At 38.6% G+C, this 18453-nt stretch overlaps 2 protein-coding genes, 2 long non-coding RNA genes and 1 pseudogene across 6 annotated transcripts; 3 read left to right on the top strand and 2 right to left on the bottom strand.

The window, feature by feature from the left end:
• Window positions 1-1058: 1058 nt before the first annotated feature.
• On the top strand, window positions 1059-1409 carry LOC122650177. Its single transcript, XR_006331392.1, has 2 exons — window positions 1059-1236; window positions 1322-1409. It is a non-coding gene; the product is annotated as an uncharacterized LOC122650177 (long non-coding RNA).
• A 1956-nt stretch (window positions 1410-3365) lies between these two features.
• On the bottom strand, window positions 3366-4364 carry LOC122650174 (annotated as a pseudogene).
• LOC122650178 lies at window positions 3762-17048 on the top strand. Its single transcript, XR_006331393.1, has 3 exons — window positions 3762-3903; window positions 7189-7192; window positions 17038-17048. It is a non-coding gene; the product is annotated as an uncharacterized LOC122650178 (long non-coding RNA).
• LOC122650171 (tetraspanin-8) lies at window positions 8485-10648 on the top strand. The gene is made up of 2 exons (XM_043843494.1): window positions 8485-9028; window positions 10303-10648. The coding sequence occupies exons 1-2, from the start codon at window positions 8522-8524 to the stop codon at window positions 10612-10614; spliced, it is 819 nt and encodes a 272-aa protein (XP_043699429.1). The 5' UTR covers window positions 8485-8521; the 3' UTR covers window positions 10615-10648.
• LOC122650172 (protein CHAPERONE-LIKE PROTEIN OF POR1, chloroplastic) lies at window positions 13314-18082 on the bottom strand. Of its 3 annotated transcripts, none has more exons than XM_043843495.1 (5): window positions 17896-18082; window positions 17061-17151; window positions 14634-15020; window positions 13810-13886; window positions 13314-13512 (listed from the first exon to the last, which is right to left on the bottom strand). In XM_043843495.1, the coding sequence occupies exons 1-5, from the start codon at window positions 17952-17954 to the stop codon at window positions 13362-13364; spliced, it is 765 nt and encodes a 254-aa protein (XP_043699430.1). In that variant the 5' UTR covers window positions 17955-18082; the 3' UTR covers window positions 13314-13361. The 3 variants fall into 3 exon arrangements, with proteins under 3 accessions (XP_043699430.1, XP_043699431.1, XP_043699432.1); XM_043843496.1 differs by having other exon boundaries at window positions 17061-17148; XM_043843497.1 differs by having other exon boundaries at window positions 17061-17139.
• Window positions 18083-18453: the final 371 nt, after the last annotated feature.

Below are 18453 nucleotides of genomic sequence, written 5' to 3'. Positions count from 1 at the left end.
GAACATGCTTGAGACATGCTCGTGTTCCAAGTGCTCTACCAATTTGAGCTAAAGATCCAACAAGTAGAGTTTGAAGTTTACAAGTAACCCAATTCTTGTTATTCATTGCATTCAATTTACTTCTACAATTACATCATAAGTAAAGTTTGAAGTTTATAAGTAACCCAAATCTTGTTATTCATTGTTATTCATTGCATTCAATTTACTTCTACAACTACAACCCCCACTCCCTTGCTGCCCCTACACACACTCACACTCACCCCCACCCCTTGCTGCCTCTACACACACTCACCCACTCACAGTCACCCACCCCTTGCTGAATCAAACATTTCACATACTCTGCAAATTAGAGAGCTACGCCATTTTTTTCATGCTCACTTCCTTCCTCCCTTTCTCTTTCCATTTCCAACCTCTACTACAACTTTATATATACCTATACATGGTCGAGGATCTATCAAAGTTAAGAAAAAGAAGCTAAAGCCCATTCCACTCATCAGAGCTCTAGTTAATAGTAGAGAAATGGGCAGTGACAATAACTCATCTTCAGGTTCTGGGAAGAACAAACTGAAAGCAGTAGTAACAGATATGGCATTCAAAGGGGTGGGAAACCTTATCCAGCTTCACCCAACTGACAAAATTAATATAGGTTCAGATAAGTATACAGAGACATGTATTTTGGCTTTATTAGGTGTAACACTATTGGGTTCAAAGTATGAATTTATGGTCAACTGGATCAGCTGATGACACAACATCCTTCCAATACCCCACATTATTGATTCTAAAAAAAAAAGCAAAAAAGCATCTATGGATGTTGTTGGGTGCAATTCCACAGTTCATATCCGACAAACATGAAAATGCTCACTCTTTAAAACCAATTAAGCAATTAGCATCCCCTTTGAGGTTGGTTCTCTCTCCCCCCCCCACTCCAACCTCAAAAGTCTTTTTTTTCTTTATAATAAGGGTGGGTGAAGCCTTCTTCCTCTGCAAGACCACCTCTCTCTCTCTCATGGCTTTGATGGTGGATAATCTAAAGCAGGTAATGGAGGGTGGGGAACTTTTCTTCACCCTACTGGGCTTAGCAATTGGTGCTTTGGAGTACTTCTATGCCCCCTACTGGCGTGTGAGAAAGGTACCTGGTCCTCCCACCACTCCACTCGTAGGTCACCTACCCTTGCTTGCAAAGCATGGTCCTGATGTCTTCAGTCTCCTTGCCAAACGCTATGGGCCCATCTTTAGGTACATCTTCTTCTTCTAGAGTTGGGGGAAGAGCTAGCTAGCTAGCTAACTATGCATCTTATAATATGATGTGATGATGGAGCAGATTTCAAATGGGTAGGCAGCCGTTGGTGATAATAGCAGACCCAGAACTGTGTAGAGAGGCTGGGATAAAGAAATTCAAGGATTTGAGCTACCGAAGCATGCCTTCTCCCATCTCAGGCTCCCCTCTTCATCAAAAGGGACTTTTCTTCTCCAGGCTTTTATTTCTGGTAACCTCCACCTTCTTTTATTTGCTTTAATTTCTTTCTCATAATTACAGGCCTGTTTTACTCGATCTCAGACTGCTGCACAAATTGTCCAGCAAAGACCTCAAGCAAACAAAGCCAATGTGAAGAAATTTTGCAAACTCACTATTGAGACAGGAAGTTGCGAGAATGTAGTCTCTCAAGAGGCTGTCCAGAAACTGAATTTAAAGGTGGAACCACACTCAAAGTCCTACAAGCTAGCATGGTTGAATCAGATCCAGTGAACTAAATCGCAAGTCCTACACACATCCATCAATAAAATCGAACTTTCTAACAGATCCAGTCACATCACCTAAGCATTAAACTTGACTTATAATCACAAATAAAAATCCATCAATAAAATCGAACTTTCTAACAGATCCAAGTCCTACTAATTCAAATCACAAAAAAAAATCAGTTCGATTAAAAATCAGATAAGCTTCTCATCTCATCCGTACCTGAAAAACAACTCGTCTACAGAGTACCGAAGCGGCTGTTTTTCTTCTCCGTAATCAAGAGGACTCCAGTGAACTAAATCGCAAGAAAAAACAGCTGAAAAAATAGGAAGAAGAAGATCAGCTCTCTCTTTCTCTTAGACCTAAATCGCAAGAAAAAAATAGGATTTAAAGAAGAAGATGAGCAGACGAAGAAGAAGAACAGAAGAACAGAAGAGCAGAGGAAGAAAAAGAAGAAGATGAGTAGAGGAAGAAGAAGAAGAGAAGAGCACTTTTAACCTGTTGGAGAAGAACCTCGCAAGGGCAGCTCGTCGTTGGAGAAGAGGTTGTCTTCAAAAATATCGGGCACAAGTTTAGGGATTTCAAAAGTGAAAAAACAAGGGTTTCCTTGTTTCGACATTACTGAACTTATCTTGCTCAGAGCAGCTTTCGAGCTTCGTAGAGGGAGAAAAACAGCGCCTGCTCTTCCTTGGAGAGCTTTAAGCTTGAGAGTGAGAGAGAATCAGCGCCTCAAAGCTTCTCAAAGAAAGAATAAAGCTGCGTGGAGTCGAGAGACACGATTCGAGCTCGGGTTTTAATTTTACTTCCAATTTTGATCGTTAAATAAAAAATGCAATTTCTATTTGCAAGGGGAATTTATTCTCCATGTAAAATAGATTTCACTGACAACCAAACACTAAAAAAAATCCCCTTGTAAAATAAATTTCACTTTACCTCAAAAATTTGCATTCTCCTGACAACCAAACAAACCCTTTGGTTTAAAATGTAAAGTAAATATTATATGTAAAATGTATTTTTATTATATATGGTAGGACATGTAAGTAGTTTATACAATCACATGGGATAATGATTACAAAAGTTTCATTTTTAGGTTTGAAAATTTTTCCTTCTTTTCCCTTTAATTCCCTTACAATTAAACGGAGCCTTAGTTCAGAGAATAACAAAAGGAAAAAAAAAAAGTAAAATTTACACATACCACCCCTGAGGTTTGACGAAATGATATTTTCACCTCAGTTTTGAAAAATTCTGCGTACCCCCCTGAGGTTTGTAAACGGTAACAAATAAGTCAATTCCGTCAATTCATGACTAACACTGTTAAAAATTAGAGTTGAAACCAAAAAAAAAAAAAAAAACAAAAGCTGCAACTCATCTTCTCCAAAATCGATTGAGGAAGATGAGTTGCAACCATCTTAGCGCCCCATCGATTCGTTAAAATGTTTGCCACTAATCATCACCATCTTCACCATCACTCTCTGCTGCACCCTAACCCTAAACTCCATTCAGGAATGTTACCGAATAGAAAGTTCCCCAATAAGATCAGCGTCTCAAGCTGATTTTCAGAACAGAGATCCGGAGGGAGTATCCCGGCCAGCTTGTTCGACGACAAATCGAGGAGCTGAAGCTTGCATCTTAACACAGTATTCAAATAAGCTACCATCGAAGCAGCGCCTCACAGCTTCTTTGGATAAGAAACCATCTTTATCTCTTGCAAGCACATACAAAACTGCTCATTCCAGCTTATTTGCAATCCTGCCAAAACCCAGCAAAATTAATTAGAGATTTTATTCAATCTGATATGAATTTAGGGGAAGGTAACATATATCGAAATTGGGAACGAACCAGCCAAAGAAATCAAAGACAACCCTGTTGCCCTCAGTCATGTTCCATATCTCCCAAAATGTTAATTTACCAGGAACTGTTCGCGCATACTTGCTGAAAATGTTTTCCAGATTCACTAGAACAAACCTTCCTTCAGTATCATAAGTTCCTGAATCACTTCCATGCTTAGATTTGTGTATGTTTCGAATGTAAATGGGAAAGAAAAGAGATGGAATCCACCCTGGCAAAGTTGGGTAACTCAAGCAACATTGATTACGATTGCCATCACCAATGATGCGATCATATTGAACCCAATTGCACGCAGTCCTGAAATTAATTTCAGATCAGTGAGCCATTTCTTGCATAATTTTTATCACTCAATTGATTTTTAATGGAGGAAATTACTTAATTCTGTACCTGAATAGGTTTCCCCAGGGTAGATGATGCCGTTCTCGTCTGTATCAAAGAAAGCTACATGTTGTTGAAGGACGCTCATGTCGTTATGGTTGTGACCCCAATGTTCCATTCTCATGCTCTGTATCAGGCGCAGCCAAAACCTTCGCCATGTCTATGTTTACAATTACAAAAAAAAAAAACCATTTGTTTGGGAAGCAAAGAAGAAGAGAAAAACTATTACATGAACAAGAAAGGGAAAGGGGAAAAAAGAAAAAAGCCAACTTACAGGGCTTGGGGAGACTCTGATCCAAATCGCTTCGGACCCTTCGTTCAGCCGTTACAGGCGCTCGCCGTGCCACTGTCTCCATTGAGTCGATCGATGATGGTTCTGTTGCCATTTTCCAATCTCTCTGTGTGTCTTTGTTGTTTGATCTCAGAAGCACTAAAACAACAGATCGACCTCCATGGCTATTTAAAGGAACTCCAGTCCATGTGCAATGGCTTGTGGAGACATTCCAGTTCTGGAGTGAAGCTCCTGGGTCGTCTGTAATGGCGGATTTCAGGGAGAGCAGAACTCGGTATTCCGGGATATGAGATTGTTTCCCGGCAACAAATGGGTTGTTGAGCAGGTAGAGCAGAAGTAGAATTAGAAATCGCATTTTTTCTTCTTGATTTATACAAATCAGAGTTGCAGCTTTTGTTTTTTGTTTTTTGTTTTTTTGGTTTCTTCTTAGAAAGGCAATTCCCTCAGTTCAAGTCTAATTTTTAATAGTGTTAGTCATGAACTGACCGAATGGGCAAATCTCAGGGGGTACACAGAATTTTTCAAAATTGGGGGTGAAAATATCCTTTCGTCAACCTCGGGTAGTATGTGTAAATTTCCCAAAAAAGAATTGCCATCTTTTTCTATTTCAACTGTAGTTTGGATCTGATAGAGATTCAGTCATTGCTTGCTAAATCCTTCCTGAATTTTGGTGGGTTGCAAGAATGAAGAAGCCCTAATAAGATCCTAACATCTACTTCCAAGTATACATCCAAGTCTGGTTTTATGATTTGAGCCTTTCAAAAAACGATGATGTGATATCAGATTGGAAGGATAGTTCTAAAGAATGAGCAAACAATGGAAAAAAAAAGAAGAGAGCGAAGGATGGGAGATCCAAAGCTTCTAAGTTCCAAAGTGAATTATCTATTTATCTGCATAATTGTTTGGGATATTGTAGGATATTGAAAAGAAATGCTGGGCTTCAAAAGAAACCTGAAAACTAAAAGGTGAAACATGCTAAAAAAAACTCTGAAACCCAAATGATTTTGGATTAGGTACACACCTGGCGTTGGAGGGAGGGGCGGGAAGGGGGATGAGGGTGACTAGGGTTTCTGGAGGTTGTGATCCAGTTGTGGATGGTGATTGTGATGCTAATTTTGTGGATTCCTATGGAGGCAGTGAGTCCTCCCATGGATGTAGAGGGATCTTTTATCCATTCTTGGAGGCTGATGAAGTCCTTCAAGCCGCGGGGAGTGGAGGATTCTTGTTTCTGATCTTTGATCCATTCTTGTTTTTGATCTGTGATTCATGCTAATTGTTTTAGAGCCAGGAGGAGAGAGTTGTGGATGGAGTTAGCTTCCTTGCTGGTACTATCTACTCTCTAGATTGTCCTAGGGGATTTTAATGCTACATTGTCGTCTCATGAGAAGAGAGGTTCTGGTAGATTCAGTTTGGGTTTAGCCACGGAGTTTGGTGCTATGGTGGATGCTTGTTTATTGCTAGCAGTTCCTTTTCATGGGAGGAAATTCACTTGGTCAAATAATTGGCGAAAGAGGAATGTCAATGTTGTCATTAACAAAAGTTTTTGTAATAATGTTTGGATGGATTTCTTTTCATGATTTCTCCCAAAAATAGTTCTTCAATGAGTTTCTTCGAATCATTGCCCCATTTTGGTAGTCACAGAGTACATCCCAAAGCCTTAAAATTGTCTATTCCAATTTCATAAAATTTGGATGGATCATGATGAGTTCTTGAATGTAGTGAAAGATTCACGGAAAGGTGTTATTGTGGGGTGCCCTATTTTTATTTTGTCTCATAAATTGAAGAGGCTAAAATCTATTCTGAAGACATGGTCTTGAAGTGCCTTTCCCAATATTGATATTGCCCTCTAAGACAGGGAATGAATGAGTATCTCTTTCAATATGGTTTAAACCCGAAAATAAATCGATCTAAATCGATATTAACACGATACTAAAAAGTCAAAATAAACTGGATCCTATTGAAAACCAAAGTTTCTTAACAACTTGATTTTAGTCTTACTCATTCCCAAATCGAAACTGATTCAATCTAATCGAAACTTGACTAAACCATAGGGATGTAAACGGATCGGATTCGGCTCGGATAGTGCTATATCCGCATCTGCATCCGATTAGCTTTCGGACATATTCAGATAGTGTTAAACTGATACAGACATAGATTCGGATCGGATATTTTATCCGTTTACATGTAAATATAACTTTTCAGATAGCTATAGCATATCTGTATCCGCATCCGTTTAGCTTTCAGACTGATTTGGATAGTGCTAAACGGATACGAACACAGATATAAAAACAGATTTTGACTATTCATTTACACCCCTACTAAACCATCCGTTTGATATTCCTAACCTTTATAATGCCTAAGACAAGATTGAATTATCTTTCTTAGAATTGATTCTCCAAAAATTTGATTTTAACAACACTTGGGTGAACTGAATCATGCAATGTGCAACTAGTGCTGAGTACCACTTTATAGTCAATGGCTCTGGATATTCAAATAATTATCGCCTCTAATTCGCAGGCACCTCCAATTCCTCTAATAGGAGGGAGTGGACCCCACCTTGGGCAGTGTTTTTGAATAGGGGATAAGGTGGTTATTTCCACCCCATGAGGAATTGGAAGGGGCAACGAATTAGAGGGGATAAGGATTCAGATATTGTTGTATTATTATTTTAGAGGGGATAAGGATTCAGATATTGTTGTATTATTATTTTATAGAAGCATCTTTTGGGTCAAAGCACTTGTTTCAAAAAACACTTTTTCAAGTGTGTGTCAAAGTTTCAAAATTGTGTTTTGTTTCATTCCCTCCTTTTTTGTTTCCCTCCTCTATTTTGTTTGAAATTGGTTGTACTCTCTTGTGTGCAAGAGGCTAGAATTGAGCTCAAGAATAGTCCCACATTGGTTGTGGGAGAGTTACTTGAGGGGTATATATATAGGATTGTTTCCTTAAGGTGTGGGCCCTTTGGAGAGAAAGTCACCCTACTCTCTAGTGTGTGGGGGGGTCCTTGGGGTACTTTTGAATCGCGCGCGCCGAGCCGAGCTGGGCCGTGGCCGAGGTCGGGGTCGGGGTGTGGGTGTGGGTGTGGGTGTGGGCAAAACCTTATAGGAGTTTCTATCTATTCGTACATATATATATGAATAGTTACACCCCCTCCCTGTACGTGGAGATATACATACGGTCACACCTCCCTTGTAAGAGATACACCCTTGTACGTATATCACCTATATTCATACGGATGTATCCCTTCATGAAAGGGTACTCCAGCATTATATATACACCATGTCATGCCTACATTTCATATACACAACAGAAACGTAATATCTCTGCAACAGTCCGTTCCAGAGACAGATACTTACTGTATTTTTGTTTAAGTAATAAGAGGGTTGTATAGCCCTCCTATACGTTTAGGAGTTGTATTTATCTTGGAGGGTAAGGTGCAAGGTCAACCCCGTTGCAGAAGAGGAGGCATCTAAATCCTTAAGGAAAGTATCTTTTAGATACGACTCAACTCGGTCGTCCGTGCTTCTTCTTTTCTGGTTCATTTCACTCTACAATTGTTGTGCGATAACAGGCATCTAAATCCTTAAGGAAAGTATCTTTTAGATACGACTCAACTCGGTCGTCCGTGCTTCTTCTTTTCTGGTTCGTTTCACTCTACAATTGTTGTGCGATAACAGGTATCTCTCTATTTCTGTATATCTGATTTGTCTTACAGTATATGCCTAATATAACAGATATTCATAGTGTAACTACCTTTGGACCATCTCTGCAATGTTTGATGGCTTATCTGTAATTTGTTTCATTCATGAGGGGCAAACATAATAGTTTAAAATTGGGGAGTAACGTAAACAAGAGCAGTTGGATTTGCAGTGGGAGACGTTCTTGCGATGAAACGACCACCGCATTTTACTCCATTTGTTGGATTCTGTTTCTGCCTCTTCTTCTGGATTTCAAATCTCTATCCAAGAAATCCGAGTGAACCACCCATCGTAACTCGTAACAGAAAAAGAAACTCGTATCAATCAATCGAATTTTTCGAATTAATAATAAGAAAATTCGTCATTCGATTGGAATCCCTTTACAAGAAACCGCCTCGGTGGTTACGCCATTACAGAGATATCGAGATTATAAGAACAACGAATCCCTAACTTCTTGCAGAGAAAGGGCTTTCAAGGAATCTCATTGACCAGAAAAAAAAAATACAGGGTAGCAAGGAGAAAGAGAGAGTGAGAGAAACAGTCTTGTTGTCTCATAATTCTTTGCTTACAATGTTTCGGGTGAGCAACAATTTGATCGGACTCCTGAATTTGTTGAGTCTAATCTTATCAATTCCAATACTTGGCGTATCGTTGTGGCTCCGAGAGCATGGGAGTTCCGAATGCGAGAGATTCCTCGAATTCCCATTATTGGTTTTGGGAGTATTTCTGTTTTTGGTGTCATTGTTGGGATTGATTGGTTCATGTTGTCGAGTTTCATTGCTTTTATGGATTTACTTATTTGTTACGTTCGTGCTTATATTGGGGCTGTTCGTTTTCACGGTTTTCTCCATTGCTGTGACCAACAAGGGCGTCGGGAAAGTGATATCAGGGAGAGGGTATAAAGATTATCGGCTTGGGGATTACTCGAATTGGTTGCAGAAACATGTCGTTAATGGCAGTAAGTGGGTTAAGATCAAGAGTTGCTTGGTTGAAAGTCAGGTTTGCACGAGTCTCGGCAATGATGTTGAGAATCTGCAGGCTGATCACTTCTACCAGATGAACTTGTCTCCTCTCCAGGTTTCTCCATTCAGACCCTCCTCTCTCTTTCTCTCTCTCTCTCTCTAGGGTTTTGCAACTTTTCAAGCTTTGATTTTGAATGTCTACTAATAGTCACTAAAGTTATGGAGATTATAAAATTCTGATTAAGATTTTTCTATGAATCCTTATTTTTTATGGTCAGCAGCAACTTGAAGCAAAATACTATTATAGTATTCTTAGTTTAAATTTTGGAAATTTGTGAAGTTTGTCCCTATACGTAAGATGACTTCAACAAACAGTTAGAGAATGAATCCTATTGAGAAGTGGTTTTGGAGATTCCTTTGAGAGTCCCTAAATCTTTTTATACATAATATGAAAGATCCTTCATCATGTCTCATTATCATGAACTTGGGAGAGTGGAGGATCCTGTGCACTACTAGCTCCCTTCAGTTTATCAAATTATAAGTTTTTGTGATTTGGTGGATTGGAAATTGGCTGCAAGAAACTTTGCTGGTCATGATTTCCACCATTACTCAACAAATACTTTGTTCAAATGAGTGACTATTTATCTAACTTTTCAGATAAGTAGATTGTGTTGTTCATATTAATGTAATGACACCTCTGTTTTGGATTGACAAAATCTCTTTGTTCATACAAAACCAGATAAAGAAGAGACATAAATATAATAGGCAAAGAGTTGTAAAATCATTATTCATGATCTTTCCCTACAATCTCAAGTTATAAGATCTTCTAATCATTATCAGTTGCTACTCAAAAATCCAGATGACTAATCAGCAGGACAGATAAGATTTTTGGAGATCTGAATATTATTTTGCTGTTGTGATTGGCTTTTGTTGAATGGTCCTCATGAGATAAGCCAAGCAATATGTTTCAGCATTCAAAACAGTGAGACCAGGATCCCAGTTTACTTGGTTCACTTGCATCTTATTATTTGGTCTGCACATAACACCAAAACAGATAAGATCATTGTTTCTGTTGTATAGGGATATCTCTGTTAAACATCAGAAATATTTGTTGAATTTTGAACCACTTGCTGCTGTTAGATGTGTTAGAGACTTGGGTAGAACTCATCCTTAAAAGCTAGGCATTAACGAGAGGGTGCCCAAGTGCTTATAAGTCTTCACATCGTACTACTCACATCTGATGTGGGATTATTACTTCTGCCTTCCCTATGGAACCCAACAAGAATGATTAAATCCCTTTTTTCCTTAGTTCCTCTTCCATTTAAACAACCCAGAGAGAATTTATTTTTTATTTGATTATGAACTTACTGGTCTACGTCTATATTTCAGTCTGGTTGCTGCAAGCCCCCTACTGACTGTGGTTTCATATACAAGAATGCAACCTTCTGGGTGGCACCGAAATCAGGCCCAGCTGTAACAGATACTGACTGCACAACATGGAGCAACAACCAGGAAACACTGTGCTATGAGTGTAAGTCATGCAAAGCAGGGGTTTTGGCTAATTTGAAGAAAGACTGGAGAAAGTTAGCCATCCTCAACGTCTCTGTCACTATATTTCTTCTGATTATATACTCTGTTGGCTGCTGCGCTCTCAGGAACAATCGAGCGGATAACTGCAAGAGATACAGACCATACCGCTAAACTAGCAACAATGGTCATCCTGAGATGGATGATCTGTAGAAAGAACCCAAAACTGATTCTTTGTTGGTAGCAACTCTTTTGATTAACTTGTTTAATTTATGCTGTCAAGGCAACTGACCCTTCTAGTTTCTTTCTTATTTTTGGTGGGTTTCTTATTAGAAAGTTAACAAGCTGATGATCATCTTAGTTCCTGAATCTGGATTGTATTGCCAATGAACTAACTTGTATTGAGTACTCCAATTAAGTTCCTCTCCTCCCACAGAGAGGAGAAGTAAGAAGATGCGAAGTGCTCAGCTGGTGGTCAGTGGTCACAATCAGGACCAGATTGCAAGGTTGATTCCTACTTTATGTTAAGGTGTAAGTAACTCTTGTCTCGTGCTTTGGAGGATCAGGCCCCACCTAGATTGGTTATACCAAAAATAAATAAATAAACTTAAACTTTACCAATATAAATCTGTGGATAAAATATGGGAGAGGGATAGACACATTGCTCGCATGCGGAACCAATGGGGTGTAGGACAGGGCACATAGAAGAGAACAAGGGGTCATTTCAAAGGGGGAAGGCGGGTGGTGGGGAATCGTTATCCCCTTCAATTTGCTGCCCCTTTCAATTCCTCACATAGGAGCAGAAATGACCATCCTACCCTCTCCTTGAAAAAACATTGCCCAAGGTGGGATCTATTTAGAGTTGTAAATGAATAGCCGAAATCCGTTTCCATATCCGTTTAGCACTATCCGAATCCGTCCGAAAGCTAAGCGGATGCGGATACGGATAGGCTATAGCTATCTGAAAAGCTATATTTACATATAAACGGATAAAATATCCGATCCGTATCCGTGTCCATATCCGTTTAGCACTATCCGAATCCGTCCGATAACTAATCGGATGCGGACGCGGATATAGCACTATCCGAACCGAATCCGATCCATTTACAGCCCTAGATCTACTCCCCCTATTAGAGGAATTGGAGGAATTGGAGGTGCCCTCAAATTGGGGGTGATAATTATTTAGGTGGTGAGATATAACGATTAAGTTTTACTTTACTTTTCAATCCTATCTTTGAAAATTTTGAAAAATACTGTTAATATACAAATGAAAAGAAATAATTACCAAATTACACACATTAATTTTTTGTCAAAACGTTAACTAAGTGGCAAAGCTCTAGAGCTTTGAAGTTTGAACATAGGCATGTATGGGCATACATGGGAACACATACTAATACAAGCAATATATAATTAAATTGGTTTTTAAAATTTGACATGTGACTAATTTAGATCATATCCAATAATCAAAATGTTCCATCATCAAAATCAAATTGTTCCGTCATCAATGGCCATGTGATTGAAGTAATTTTCTTATAAGTGGATCAGAATGGAATCTCTTTAGGTTGGAGTAGGGGTGTTAATCATTCGGTTCGGGCCGATTTCGGTTTAGGTTGAGTTGGTTTCTATGGGTATGATGAATTTGAAACCAAATCAATATGCAATGTTCCGTTTCGGATTGTATCGATTTGTTATCGGAGTTGACTTTGGTTCGACCTCATTTGGGTTTGGTTTAACATACATATTTATACAAAAGTATGGAAAAATCTAATTTTTTTAATGAATTTTAAGTTGTTATCGACTTCTTATCGGGGTAGATCGGTTTAATTTTGGTTTCGATTCAGGTTTTGTGCCAATATCGGGTTCTTTCAGTTCCAGGTCGTAATACCCAAAGCCAAAACCTATCCAATAAAACATTGATTCAGTTTGGGTCAATTTACCCGGTTCGGTCCCATTTTTGACACCCCTAATCCATTATAATCCACCGACTAAACTGTACTCTTATTGTTTGAAGTTTCCAAAATGCCCTCAAGTCATATCCAATTGTCATTATTACTTTAATTTTTTTAATAAGAATTATTACCTTAATTTTACAATCTCTCGACTGGAGAACCTCTTCCTTTGTCTTCCCTTCTTTTCATATTACTTCAGCTCAGAACTAAAAAATTTATGTGCAAAACATTCCTCCACAATGGTGGAGACAGTCTTCTCTCCATGATCACTCGTCTAGTTGTTTTGCATGTAACATAATCAAATGTGTCTCAAAGATTGTGGGCAGATAGATAGGAAAATTATCTCCTCCAATTCCCTGTCCAACCCAGTTCCCAATTCTTTTAATAAGGGGTGGTGGACCCCATCCGGATAGAATGTTTGGACAGGGGTAAGGTGATCATTTCAGCCCCCATATTGGGGGAACTGAGGAACTCAGCCGGACAGGTAACTGGAGGAGATAAAGATCCCTTTTCATATGCCAAATTTCAACCCAAACAAAATTTGTCAAGGAGCATAATAAAGCTCTCAAAAATCCAAGAAATGTGAGCAAACAGTACTAGTTAGTCTAGTTAGAGTAAAGTACACATGCACGAACCTAAAGAAAAGGGATATATCCGTAAAATTGAAATTTAAAATTTGAAATGTGACCTATCCAGTTTGACCCTTGTCCATCCAAAGATTGAGAATTACAACATCAGAATTGGGGCCCCTCGGAAAGAATCCTCTACACTGTACTATGTAAAGGCAAAATGGCCAAATTTTTATTTAACCTTAGTCACTTCCAACCAAAGGGAGCCTAAATGTCCATTCAACCATGCCGATTTAGGGCATAGGCAATCAAAACAGAGACATCTTCCTCAAGGATGGTCAATTTGACCTACTAATTAATTCTTGATGTCATTCATTAAGTTCATAACACTGGCAACAGTTGTTCACTTGAGAAAAGTACATGCAAGAAACAGGAAGATATAGGCAACAAGAGACGTGAGCAGTTCAAGCGTCCAAGTTGGCCGTAGAAGAACAGAGGGCACCATAGGAACTACGAAAGAACCGCATATCCAACCAACAACAAGAGCTCCAAACCTGTAATCAAGTTCATATATAAGCAGCAAGTAAACAAATAGGTTGAGGATCTGCTCGCATGTAATGGCATCTCCCAGGGCAAACCAATGGGAGAACAGGAGGAGGTGCCACACGGAGTGTATTTTGGGCGAAAAAATTGTTAGGTAGTAGAGAGAGGGAGAACAAAACACTTTTCACTAAACAAATTGTTGATAAAATAAGTGAAGATTTTCACTAAACAAATTGTTGATCAAATAAGTGAAGAGCTGCAATTTTCAACAACAGTTTTATTACATAATCCTGTTGTTAAGAACTCACCCGAGAATGAAAGCCCTGGCTAAGCTCTTTGTCTTTTCATTGAGGAAGTAAATGCAAGCTGCCAATGAGAGAGCCACCTACATAAAGACCACCGAATTAAGAGCAAAATTCTTACAAAAATTAAATTAATTGAGAAAAGAAATATGGGGTCAAATATTGAAAATGTTTTTTTTTTTTTCAATTGAAACTATGTCTAGTTGCAAGGAAAAGGATATAAAAGGGAGTACAATTGATTTAAAACGGAAATGGAAAATTTTCTTATCTTACTAAATATGGTAATTAACTTTTCAAATAGATTTCTTAGCCCTATTGTACTGTTTTATTCAAATTCAAAAGGATTAAGTTGAAAAAATGAAGTAAAGTTAATTATAATATTTAGTACACAATCATTGTTGGTACGACTTATAAGTTTCCATTTCCCTTCCTGTCACTTACTTCCAACCAGGTGGAGGTATAAATGGAACAAAATAAAAGGCATCCCTTTCCTCTTACATCCCACCAGACTACAGAAAATGAAGAGAGAAATATTAGAACCAAATTCCACACTTAAAATAACATCACCAGTGCCAGTTGTCTTCAATCGAATTCCTGGGAAGAGTAGGCAAAGCCATGTTGACAAGGATAATAATCCTTGCATCAGGGTCACAGGAATTTCCTCGAGGCACTATGGATTAGATGCTTCAGATTGACAAATAATACATGAAAATGAGAACAGAACTTTTAGTTTAAAGTACTAGTGGAAAGCTTCCTTCAATCCCTTGTGTAGCAAGTTTTTGAATATACCTAAAATGCAAATGGATGCATAAGAAGAGAGATGAATAAACCTGAAATGCTGGACCGCCCTCAGCAGAATTCATTATACTCCAGCCTCCCATGAAAGCAAAGAGGAACAGTCTTCTAAGAATCACTTCTTTAGGAGGGGCTTCTACAATACTGAGCAAATTCTTTATCCAAGATGGGGACTCCTCCACTCTCTTTTTTAACCTGGTTTTCAGGTTAAATTTTGTTTTCTTCCTTTGATCAAAGCTAGTCATCAGTATTTTCTCGAATGCTGCTTCTATAGATTCTTCACTTCTCTCATGTCCAGCATATTGTTGCAAAAGAAAATTGCGTGAACTCCATATTTCTTCTTCTGAAGCATCAGTGGTAATACCAAGGCGCTTATAAGGGTTCCAAACATTCACTCGAGGAAATTTTGAAACATTTCCTACAAAAAACAAAAAGACTCCTTTGAGTTCTCTTAAAATAGATGTTTATGAACACAGGAACTGGGGCAGTTAGAAACCAAAACAACTTGCAAATTTTCAAATTAAACTAGAGTAGGAATTAAGATGGCCCCAACCAAAAAAGGCACCTATCAGAATTATCCTCGGAAAAAAAGACCATATGAATGCTAGATATGCGCCTTCTGTTTAGATAAACTAGGGAATAACGTGGTCCTGAAACTCTAACAAGGGTGCATGTCTCTGCGAACTTTGTTGGGCAGGGCCTTGATCAGTTCAAGCTCAGACCAGTTTACATGGGGCCAAGACTGGAGAAATATTGAAATAGGACACATGAATATTCATTAGGTAACTTTGTGGTATCACCACCCTCCCCCAGAAAAAAATAATAAATAAATAAAATAAAATAAGAAAAGGACGAGTACTAGCATTGTAAATGGTGGTAAAAGGAAAACTCCATACACTCGCACCATCAAATTTACATCCATAGAGATGAAGTTAAATGAATGAGGTAGCTCAAAGGTGCATGTGTAATTAAGTTATGGGAAAAAGGCAGGCACACGACCGTGGTGTACATGCCCCCTCACAGATTCTCTCTCCTCATTTAATGATGTAGGCTCCCTTGTATATGAATCGATACCCATCAAAACTCATCTCCCCCTCTAAGCGTGTATGATGCCAATATAAAAGGGGCAGCATATCGATCCCTCTCCTCTAAGTTATATCGTTAAAGGCCAGCTCAGACAATGCAAAAGATCTGAGCACATTTCACTGTCCCCAATCCAATATCTTCTTACTCATTCCATATTTTACTTGTTTCACCAGTGACATTAGCCTGCCACCCATCCACCCACCCCCACCCAAAAGAAATGAGGTTATTGTCAAATCCTACCACAAGCTTCTGAGACCTAACCTAAAAAACTATCACCTCTTATCCTTCATGTCTCTGACTCTACCATTGCAGGGGCAGCTGCTCCAGAATTCCACCAATTTGCACCACTCCTCCCAAAAAAAAAAGAGAAAAAAAAATCCATCCCTTCCCATACACTGTTCCAAGCAGTCTGATTTTACTTTCAATTGCATTTTAAAAGCTTTTGGAACTTTTTATGGTCTTACCTTCAACCAACCATCGATTCCATCCAAGTGTTAAAATTGGATCAGAAGTACTGAATTTATTACTCGTATAAAGTATAAACTCTACATGAACTATGCTAATCAAATAGAATTCGACTCCATTGCAGTTTTCAATCTGTAGAAGATCTCTGTCATAAGTATCCAGTGGTTGAAAACAAGGTCCCAAATTATGCTAAAGAAAAGTAAACACAGCTAAATCTTATGGTCCTCAAAATACAAGAGCATGTGGTTTGAAACAGGGCCCCAAATTATGCAAAAGAATAGTAAACACGGCTAAATCTTATGGTCCTCAAAATACAAGAGCAACAAAACAGGGCCTGAAGTACAAGTGAACAACATAAACTACCATTGGGATGCAATTGTGATCTGATTTTCTTTTGCGTCAGGTACCAGGGAAAAAAAAAGACACCCAACTATTTACAACATGAACTGAAATCACAAATGAATCAAATCAGCATTTAAGAGTTGAAGTGGCAAAAAATTCTCTTTATAGCCACTTAAAATACTTCCATTTCCATTGGTAGTCACAGCCCTTCATCACGGTTATTTGATCATTGCCTCTAACAACACAGTCCTATGGATTTTGGCATAGCTGTTAGGTTATTAACAACTGGGAAAAATCCACCCTACCACTTGGGTCATCCCACTGAACTTGTGATGCATTGTGGCTCTGCTACCAAATTTTAAGAACCTAAAGTGCGTGCCAGTAAGTTCCTGACTAATGGGAATATGTCAAGTTCCGAACTTAAACACTAGGGGTTGTAAACAAACTCAGAAACTAATAACATAGCTCAGGTGGAAATTACACAGAACAAAACAAGCAAAATATCAAAATTTGTACAATTTTATGTTCCACCTTTAAATTAAAAAGTAATCAATTCAGATTTTATCTACGTTACCCCCAAAAGTCGCATCCATTGTACACGTAGGGCTTCTAAAAACTGCACCATTTCTCTGACTCTTTGAATTTGTGCTGCATGAAATGGTAAAAGCAAAAATTACAAGATGATAATCCAAAACTCCACTATTTAAAAAAAAAAAAAAAGAAGAGGAATTATGTGAATTAATGCATGAACATGGAGATTAGATTACAATTAGTTGAATGAGTAAAAAACTAAGCTCAATTCAGACGTCAGCTATTTAAGAAGCACGAACATGGCAGCAATATTGTGGTTTTTACAGTCATGGAGGCACCTTTATGTTGACACATTAAGGGAATCAGGTCGTACTACAGCGTGACTAACCATTGCCTGATAAATACTATCATATCTGGATTTAAGTCTGAGTTAAGCTTCCTTACTCTATGAATGCTATTGGGGCTCTCTCAGCTCTCTCTCCCCATCCCTGATTTCCCCGGCGCAACTAGGGCTCGACTAGAGCTCTCCCCATTGCAACTAGGGCCTGCCAGCGTTGCGGCGAAGATCGACGTTGCAGGTAATCCAAACCTTGGTCTTTCTCTTTCCATCTCCCCATCTCCATCCCACCCCCGAATCTCTGTCTTCCTATATCCTCTCCCCCACGATTTTCCTTCAACCCACTCCCAATTTCCCCTCTAATCGTTTCTTTTTTATTCAATATTAAAAAGAAAATCAAATTCAGCTTAGACAAATTCGCCGCAAGAAACTATACATATTTGGAAAGAGCTAATATAAGGTTGAATCAATTCCAACAGAACTCACTGCAAATCTTATCTATAGATGAGGGAGATGCAGAGATATAGATAACTTACCGCAGTTTCCCAAAGTTAGGTAAAGTGAAATTAGGGGTTCCCAGAAGAAGGGCTTTCATCGTTTCAGGAGATGTTCACCGGAAAACCTAATTCTCCTCTTTCTTCGACGCCATTACTATAGAAAACGAAGCTGCGAATCAGCTCCCGAGTCCCGGGTAACAACGTTAAAGAAGATTAGGGGATGGAAATGGAATAATGGAAGAAGGAAAATCGCGGCGGTGTTTCTTAAGACCGGGGGACGCGCATTACGCCCGCTCGTGTTATAATATGTTTTGTTTGTATTATGTGTCCAATACCATTGGATTAGAATCTATTACTATAAAAACAAATGGATAAATTACACATCACCCCCTGGCTTTCAAATGAAACTTAGATCACCTCCTGGTTTCTGAAAAAACTCAAATCACTCTTCTACGGTAACGGTGTTAGTCTGCTGTTAGTTATTGGTGTGAAAGGATTATTTTACCTTTGTACTAAACATTAAAATTAAATTTACAATACTACCCTTCCTTCATCTTCAATATTGATGAAGGGTAGTTTAAGAATTTAAATTTATTT

Source organism: Telopea speciosissima, chromosome 2 (genome assembly GCF_018873765.1).
Source record: "Telopea speciosissima isolate NSW1024214 ecotype Mountain lineage chromosome 2, Tspe_v1, whole genome shotgun sequence".
NCBI classification, from domain to species: Eukaryota; Viridiplantae; Streptophyta; class Magnoliopsida; order Proteales; family Proteaceae; genus Telopea; species Telopea speciosissima.
Note: the sequence above shows the minus strand (reverse complement) of the source record. Positions and strands in the feature narration are given on the sequence as shown.

Excerpts from the sequence above, each read along its gene's own strand:
- LOC122650171 (XM_043843494.1), top strand. The coding sequence starts at position 8,522 with ATGTTTCGGGTGAGCAACAATTTGATCGGACTCCTGAATTTGTTGAGT. Across the intron at positions 9,029-10,302 it reads TGAACTTGTCTCCTCTCCAG|TCTGGTTGCTGCAAGCCCCC; the intron begins GTTTCTCCATTC and ends TCTATATTTCAG.
- LOC122650172 (XM_043843495.1), bottom strand. The coding sequence starts at position 17,954 with ATGAAAGCCCTTCTTCTGGGAACCCCTAATTTCACTTTACCTAACTTT. Across the intron at positions 15,021-17,060 it reads ATGCGACTTTTGGGGGTAAC|GTAGGAAATGTTTCAAAATT; the intron begins GTAGATAAAATC and ends TTTTTGTTTTTT. Across the intron at positions 13,887-14,633 it reads AGGGCGGTCCAGCATTTCAG|GTGGCTCTCTCATTGGCAGC; the intron begins GTTTATTCATCT and ends GTCTTTATGTAG.